The sequence below is a fragment of the Eutrigla gurnardus genome, assembly GCF_963514095.1.
Source record: "Eutrigla gurnardus genome assembly, chromosome: 13".
In the NCBI taxonomy this organism is placed as follows: Eukaryota; Metazoa; Chordata; class Actinopteri; order Perciformes; family Triglidae; genus Eutrigla; species Eutrigla gurnardus.
Window position 1 is genome coordinate 17,035,916 of NC_139936.1, and position 8,853 is coordinate 17,044,768.

At 39.5% G+C, this 8,853-nt stretch overlaps 1 protein-coding gene across 1 annotated transcript; it reads right to left on the minus strand.

The window, feature by feature from the left end:
• Positions 1–1,181: 1,181 nt before the first annotated feature.
• fam163b (family with sequence similarity 163 member B) lies at positions 1,182–8,634 on the minus strand. Its single transcript, XM_084024405.1, has 3 exons — positions 7,938–8,634; positions 2,961–3,076; positions 1,182–2,377 (listed from the first exon to the last, which is right to left on the minus strand). Exons 2-3 carry the CDS (start codon positions 3,051–3,053, stop codon positions 1,934–1,936), a joined length of 537 nt encoding a protein of 178 aa, XP_083880531.1. The 5' UTR covers positions 3,054–3,076; positions 7,938–8,634; the 3' UTR covers positions 1,182–1,933.
• Positions 8,635–8,853: the final 219 nt, after the last annotated feature.

Genomic DNA, 8,853 nt, shown 5'->3' on the forward strand with positions numbered 1-8,853 from the left:
GCGCCCGTATCTTCTCTCATCGATAAACGGCATGGAGTACACACTACATAGAGGTAGGCTGGCTAACTTTCTCATACATAGCAACTAGCTAATATCATTTAGCGTATGCCTAGCTTGAGGCGTGTGCCTGTGATATTGTAACATGCGTGAGGGGGGAGGTGGGATCTGTGGCGTGTGCATGAACTGTGAACTGCGCTGAGTGGACAGGATGATACAGGATTTTTTTTAAACACACAACAGGCTCTACGTGCACATAGAGGCGCGTTTTTTTTTTTCTAAAACCGGATGATTTATGTTGTTCTATCGGAGCATAGTGTCGGTGTCAGTGAATATAATCAAACAAATGTTGCCGACTGCAACTTTAAGAAATGTAAGAATCAGTTCTAAACGTGCAACAGCTCATGTTGCTGCACAACCTCGGCCTACAGCAAAGAATCTATCTACAGTATGGATAAATGTCTTCCAGAAGTCACAGTCACTGGATTAATGAATGCTTCAGAAAAGCCCTTTGATTTCTGCACCGCGGCACTCCGCAGACAAACAGGAATAAGCACGCTGAAACATTAACAAACTGACAAAATGTCCAGCTGCTACTAAATGACAAAATAAACACAACACCATGCTGACAAATGTTTGCAACATTCTCGTTCTTAAACCAAAATTCTATTCAATTAAAATCTCAATTTTGGATGATATAAATTCAGTTATTGAATTCAAATAGTCTTGTCCTGCTAGAGAACTGTCAACATTTGTTTGAAAGTTTAGATAATTTACTTTCAACTTCTCAAGTAAGTTTATTAAAGAATTTGAGTGTTTTATTGAGTAATCTTTTTAAAGTAAACAATTCATGACAGCAATAATGAAGAAGATCTAATTAAAACTAAAAGAAATCTGATGTTATTGATACTTATCACCAACTAACATTTTTCAACAGAATCCTGATCATTTTTTAAAGATTATTTATTTCAAATTCCATTTATATATAATAGAGAATGTGCAACCCAAAAACACAATGTGAAAAGAATTATTGATGTTGAGATTAAATTTGATGTAAACATTGAATAAAAAATCTGATTTTAACAATGTTAGAGTTTAGCAGGGGAAAAGGTAAGGCATTTGGGAAAAAATACTACAATACTGTACACTCAAACTTTCAATTCATGTGCATGAATCAGTCATTAAAATATTAATATTGTGTACAAATTTATTATTTATGCTTTCAAATAATTGTGCACAAATTTGTTTTTTGAAGTGAATTGTGAATTCAAAAGTTAAAGGGCTTCCTTATATTCTCTGCATGGATTCTAAGCCTTGAAAGCTGCTCCCACATACACAGGTGTGTGATTAGAGCTCAGTCAGTAATCAGTGAAGTGAAAACACCTGTGTAGCTTCACCTCGGTGAGCAGGAGTGAATGAAGTCCACTGTGAAGGAATTAAAAGGTGAAATGTAACACTGTACAGTCGTTGCTACACCAACAAACACAAAAAATGTAACATTTTGTGTGCACATCCACTTGGATATTTTTCTACTGCAGGAATGAATGACAGTTGAGTGGTATTATAAGTACACTGTAAAAGTACACATACATACTGTAGGTACTGCAGCAGAGTACTGGCTGTTGGAGAGAAACAATGGATCTGTAGAAACTGGGATAGAAACAAAGAGTGACTGTAGGTGAAATCAGTGAGAGTCTGAGTCAATGTGAACAGTCTCCAGATTTAAAGCACTGACTAAGGAATCACACTCCTTATTTCTTCTCCAAAAACTCTCTCAAACAAGTTATTCTATATTTTTTTATCACCAATAAATCCCAGGAAAAGACCGAAACTAATAATGTGTTTTGATATGTTTTCACTTCCTATCCGTGGCTCGGGAGCCCACTGGTTCTCGCTGCAGATGGAAAACTTGAAAAACACAAATATAGAAGTTTAGCTAGACGTCGGTACTGATGCTGTGGGTGACCACCTCCTTCATGGTGACGGAGCGGATGAGGTTGAGCTTCTGGTAGAAGCTGGCCAGGTCCATGGGCAGCTCCAGATCCTGCTGCTGCACAGTCCTGTAGCTGATCCTGCGGCCGCCATTGCACAGCCTCTCCGGGTGCTGCAGGTAGAAGGGCAGCGAGCAGCGGGCGCAGGACGGGCAGAAGGCATGCGAGCGATGGCACCTGCGCGGCGGCGGCGTCGGGGAGTAGCTGGCAGGCCCGTTGGCTTCAGTGAGGAAGGTGGGGGGGTAGTTTTCCGGTTCGTTGCAGCAGTGCTCTGGTGTCGGAGGCGTTGGGGGAGCAGACAGAGCCAGCGGCCGGGATGGGGACATGGTGGCGAGCTCTGGTTCCTCCTCTTCCCCCTTCTCAGACTCCTCCCTCTTACAGCAGTAATACTGAAATGACCAAAAACAAGAAGAGGGCTACGAGTCAGAGTCACTGTCGAGGGTTAGGATGTTTCGTTAACGTTCACACTGACATACATCATATGAAAGCTAACAATACGAAGCCGTGCTACAAATTGACACGGTTGCTGAATCCAAACATCCACCCTGTGGAGTCCAGGTCAGCCTGATTTAGTCCAGGTCAGCCTAATCCAGTCCAGATCAGCCTGATCAAGTCTAGGTCAGCCTGATCCAGTCCAGGTCAGCCTGATTTAGTCCAGGTCAGCCTGATTTAGTCCAGGTCAGCCTGATCAAGTCCAGGTCAGCCTAATCTCACAGAAATATTTGAAATGACCATGACATCTGTGATTCATGATCTTTCATTAACCCAATCAAGGTATTATGTTGCCTAAACCTTTGCTTTCTTTGGCTTTCTGTTGCATTGCCTTGTTTTTGCTTTTTACTTTGCTTTGTCTGTCACTTTGTAAACTGTGTTTTTAAAGGTGCTACATCAATAATAATCATAATTAATAATATTATTCAGACAACATTTAAATGCGTCCAATATTTGGAATTTGAGTAGTAACTGTCATACCTGCAACCTACATAAACACAGTACAGCAACGATGGTCAGTAAGATGACTGTAGCCAGAATTCCTCCTGCGATGACCACTGTCCCGGCTGACATTCGAAATCCTCTCCATCAACAACCTATCAGGAGGAGGAGAATTAAAGAAGAAGAGGTGGAAGATGGGATGAGAGAAGAGTTGAAGCAGAAGCTAGGAAGAGGAGACAAGGGAGAGAGTAAAATGAAAGCTGGAGGAAAATTGAGGAGGATGGAAGAAAAATAATGATGTTGCGATAAAATTTTATGACTCTGTGAACAGCTCCAAAATGTTTAAAACCTTTTCTTTTGCCAGCACCCATTACTGAAGATACTGCAGATTGATTTTTATCTGTTACAATGAGCAAATAAAGCCGAGTCATTAGAATTAAGTTACTGTCAGCCAAGTAGAAATATTAAGAAGTCTGATCCTTAAAGGCTTTCTGTTGCTGAAACAAAACCTTCCTGGGAAATTCTACCTAGTTTGCTTTCTAGCAGACACACAATGAGAAGTTCAATGGGTGACTCATATTTCTGTTAGTAAACATGATGACATATTTTATTTTTATTTTGTGGGTGGAGCGTATTTGGAGGTTGATTTTCTTAACAGGTTAGTGAACGCAGACTAGATTTTTGGCTTCTTTTATATATATATGAAGAAAGTTTCCAGTTTTAACTTACAAATCACTCCCTCTCCCGCTCTCCGGGACTTACTGAGAAAGACCATCTTTTGTTGACCCCTACACTGACTACTTTGCCAGGAGGAGCGCAAATGGGAGCTTCAAGGAGGATGGCTGCTAGTTAGCTATCTTGTCCATCTCCAAAGCTAGCTAGTTAGCTGGCTAGCTTGTTTATCTACAGAGCTAGCTAGTTAGCTGACTAGCTTTTCCATCTCCAAAGCTAGCTAGTTAGTTGGCTGGACACAAAAGTGATTTTTTTGTTGTTGGCCGTATGCAACTCATACCATGCCAAAAATCCAGAGTCAGAAATCTATTTGTCAAACATTAAATGTTCCACCATCTCAATCATTTCTTTTTAGATGTGAATCTAAAATACATTTGTTCAATTTTGAATAATTTAGGGTCCAGTCCAACGCAAGAGGCTCCACTTAGCAAGATCCTTGCGTGGGATCGAGCAACATTATGAGAAAACAAAGAAAAAAGTTTCTACTTGGCTACTTAAAAGAGTATTCTTTTTACTTCCTTTATGAGTCTCTACGTACATCTCAGCCAGGCTTGGCATATATTGCCATTATCAGAATAATGAAATAACCAGGGAAACAAACAGAAATCACTGTATGACTTGATACTGAGGAACACGTCCTGACCTGATGCTTATGATGAAAGATCCGTAGTAATAAGACTGTTCATTTTCTATTACTCCTGAGCAGATTTATGGATTCATCTCTGCAATGGACATCAGCTATATTGATATATCTAACAGGATTTGGCATCATGTCTGTGTGTTCAGATTCAGATGAGTTATGACTCTTTGAAGAAGGAATGCAAACTGGTTCAAAATTATTAATGAAGGTGATAAAAACTCCAGACGGGCCTCGAGGTTCAGACACTTATGTAATCAGTTGAAAATCTAAACAAGCCTCAAGTTTATGGTGAGCATTTCGTGGGCCAACTGCATTCCATTAAACATTTTGCTTTTTTTTTTAGTTCAAGGCATTCAGCTGAGTGCTCCCAAAGCAACCTGACAATTAGACAAGGCAGCCAACAGAGCGCAAACACCGAAGCAACCTGCAGAGCTGAAGCCTCCAGCAAACCGTTTATGACAACTTATTGTTTGTCTTCCTGCACATTATGAAAACAAAACACGACAATCGTCTGCCGGCTGGAAACTTAATGCGACAACTTCACCAGCATTAAATCAGCTCAGGCAAAAAGAGACGTGACTATACAACTACCACAAAAAGCATTGTGGCCACCTAAAAATAAAACTAGGTTCCCAAACAACTAAACTGCATTATGAATTTCAAGGGAGATTTGTTTTGTTTTAACTTTTAACTCTTCAGCATCCATCAGGACGCTGCTACTCTGAAGAACAGATTTTCAGGTTAAACCTGCAGATTTTCACTGTCAACAACATTGAATGCTGCAACTTCTCTTCAGCCTAAAAATGATGTTCAAACACAACTAAATTTTGAATTATGTTTTAAGGGAAATTTATTTAATCATGGATTACAGAACAACATTTCACTTGACATATCACAACATATAAGTCCACATGGGGAGGAGGTCTGTGTGGTGGAACGGGTCAAACGGTTAGTGTCCCAGTTGTGTTGTGTTTTTTCTTTTCAATTTCATTGTCATTTTAATCCCAACAATGAGGATTTTACTAAACCTAACCAAGTTGTAATTAAGACTGTAGTTTAGTTGTATGGGAATGTAATTTAGTAGGAGACAGATTGAGGGGGGAAAGTCCAACAAATATCAAATATGTCGCTTAAATAGAGAATATTAATTTGTTTCTGTAAAACAGAAATGAGGGACAGTGATGAGTTTTAAACGCAATATATAATTTAGGGAAAAGGTGATATGAGGTTCTTCTTCAGTTTGCTTCTTTTTTTTTCTCCATGTGAATGAGGACAAGTCATGAAGTCTGTTTCTAATCTTGAAATTACACTGGCGAGAGAGAGAGAGAGAGAGAGATTACGCATTTTATAGTTCACTTTCCCTTCATGTTTTATGCAATATATCTGGGCCCAGACCAGAATGAAATGTACATTGGCTTGTGGAAAGAAAGATCTGGTCACCAAAGGTTCCTCGACCTTTACTTTGGCTACAGATGTAACCAGCTCCACCTCTGAGCTTCTCCACTACTGTACTCATCAGACGTCCTCCTGAAGAGTGGAATCACTCATCACTGATGTCGAATTAGTTTTATGGATATGAATTATGAATTGCTAATATCCAGCCTTCCCTCGTGTTTAATACAATGAACCAGATCTGTGTTTTAAAATATGCACTGATGAATAAAGGCAGACAGATACAGGGAGTCACACGAGTCGAGATGTGACTCCAGTAAAGTCGTCATCATCATCCACTGTCCAGCAGCCGGCCGGAGAGTGTCATCATGCTGCGATGAATGTGGAAGAGAAGAATCTAATCAAAACAAAGATGTAAAATAATATGAAAAATATCTTGTTATACTGTTAAAGGATCTTGGCGTTCAACAATAATAATACAAATAAAACATTTTGTCTGAATTGTTTGTGTCTGAAATCACTCACTAGTGAGTTCACAATGTTGTAGTTCTGCCTGTATGTTTATTGAGAATGATTCTACATATAGTGGACTCAAAGTATCCCACAGTTCATCTTGAAAAATAGTGTACAAATGATGGTCACTAACCCAGCATTATTTACCATCATGCATTGCACTGAAGGATGAGTGGCAGACAGGCGGGAGTAGAGAGAGCATGAGACAAATCTATTAAATCACATCACAACACAGATGGCCAAAAAGTACTTTTATTAATTTCTCATTTAGAAAACTATGGTTATTTCGTCCACACTGACAACAGCAACGTATACCACACATTCCCTTCTTACCTTTCACAATAAAAGCCCTAGACATATATGCATTATCTCTGCTTACCAGAGGAATTTAAATTCCCTCAGCGATTACTAAGATGTAAAAAAAGTTAGATTACATAAATATTTGTTACATAAAATTGTGTATTTATGATGGATGGTCCACCAGCCACCGTTGATCCATCCTCTTTTTAGTCCTCTACATAGTCCTCCTCATAGTCTCCACCTAATCCTCTATGTAGTCCTATACATAGTCATCGATGTCCTCTACATTGTCCTCTGGTCATCTATATATTCATCTACATAGTCCTCTTTATAGTCCTCTATGTAGTCCTCTACATAGTCCTCTTTATAGTCCTCTATATAGTCCTCTTCCACTACATGAAGTATAAAAGGTTGACGTGAACTTTTTTAGAAATTAAATAATATATATAATTGATAAGATTTACGTCCTCAATAGGCGCTAATTCTCTTGGACCTGAGAGCTACAGAAAGGAAGTCAGAAACTCTTTGTCTTTAGTCCTTTCATGGTTTTCCAGATGAATGCTTTATTTGATCCTTTTATACTTGCAGCTCTCATGCAAAACATGTCCCCATATGCAAGTCTTTAGTCACCAGAGTATTTTATTATGGATGACTATAAATTCTTAATTGAGATGGGGCCAGTACTACCATTAAGGAAACTGAGGAAAGTAGTCACATTGAAATACATCTAATTTTGCGACTTGTAGACCAATAAATAATTTAAATAATCACCTTTTGTTTGGCGCCTGGTTAACATTTTGAGATGTAAAATAACTTCTTACAATCTCATGGTTTATAAAATGTGGATACGCACTGTAATAAGAACATAGACACGTTAAAAGTTACTTAAGTTATAAATATATCACAAGCCATAGCCATCAGTGGAGTTCCTGGTTCAACTTTTACGCAAATTACGCGCATCATGTGGCTGTTTATTGGTTGTTTTAAACGTGATCAGGTTCAATAAGTCCAGCAGCCTCCTTCACTCAGGGTTCTATCACCAAAATCAACTTTTTAAAATCCCTGTAGTGTTTTATAACCTATTTTTTACGCACCATAACACCAGTTTCAGGTTATCCATTGCGCAAACCTCCAATTGACCAATTTCTCACATTTTGTATGCTTTTTTTAACTTTACTTCACTTTGCTTCAGGTAACAAGCACACGTCCACGCAAACAGCTGATAGTCTTACCCATCACATTAGTATGTGGATCGCTCCGTGGCGTCCCCCCGGCACCTCCAGCTCGGGGCGCCCCGGTTTGCGTCCAGAGGTGACGGATATAGGAGAGTCGGGTTTCAGCTGTGAGGAGCGGTGTAACCAAAACCATTTTCACGTTTTCACACACACACACACACACACACACACACACACACACACACACACACACACACACCTGACCTGTGAGAACGAGGAGCAGAGATTCGTCTCGGTGCGTCTGAGAGGATAAATGTGTCTTCACATGTCTTCTGGTTTCACAGCTGGAGACGTTTGAGGTGGTTGTTGGCGAGAAAATCTGGCAGAAGTTTTCCTTAATGAAGAACTGTTTCTGTGGTTGTTTCATTTAATCATTTAAGTGCAGCTTCAGAGCATGTTGCAGATTTAAAAAGCAGTCCGGTTCAATAAAATCCCAATCTGAAATATTTCCTCTCCAGCGTCCTTGGTTTTCTTTTGGCTTTAGTCCCAAAATAAAACGATGAAAAAAAGAAAACACACTGAGGAACTGTTAGGACGATAGCTCCGGTCCGGCTATAATTAATTGGGGCATGTATGTTCTGCACACACCAGATCCGGTCTCATCCTGTCTGCGTCGCAGCGCATTCATTTCCGATGCTGACCGGACTGGATGTGACCGTGCGTCACAGCAGCGCGCGCTGCAAAAAAAAAGAAAAAAAAGAAGAAGAAGCCTTACCTGAAGGATGCATCCAGGACGCTGCACATCTCTACAATTGACCTGTTTTTGACCGGACACATTTCTCTCATAGTGCTGGAAAAAAGCTGCTTATTTGCTAAATAAAAATGCTCGACTAAAGTGGAATACAGTCTTAGTTTCTAGGTGTTAGCCTGAGCAAAATAAACATTTTAGTTTATTGTGTGAAACGCAATAAAATGTCCCCCTTTAAAAAAATGATCTGGCCTGAGTCTGCTCCAGATATGATGTGAACATTGCATTATTGTTTTTAAACTATTTAGCTATTTGTTCTGTTCTGTTCTGTCTTTTAATGACCGTTCATTACTTTCGCCATGTTTTCATGATAAATGTGAACAGGCCACAAGAGACAGAGGTTACTGTTGTCAATAACGACAGAAACTACAA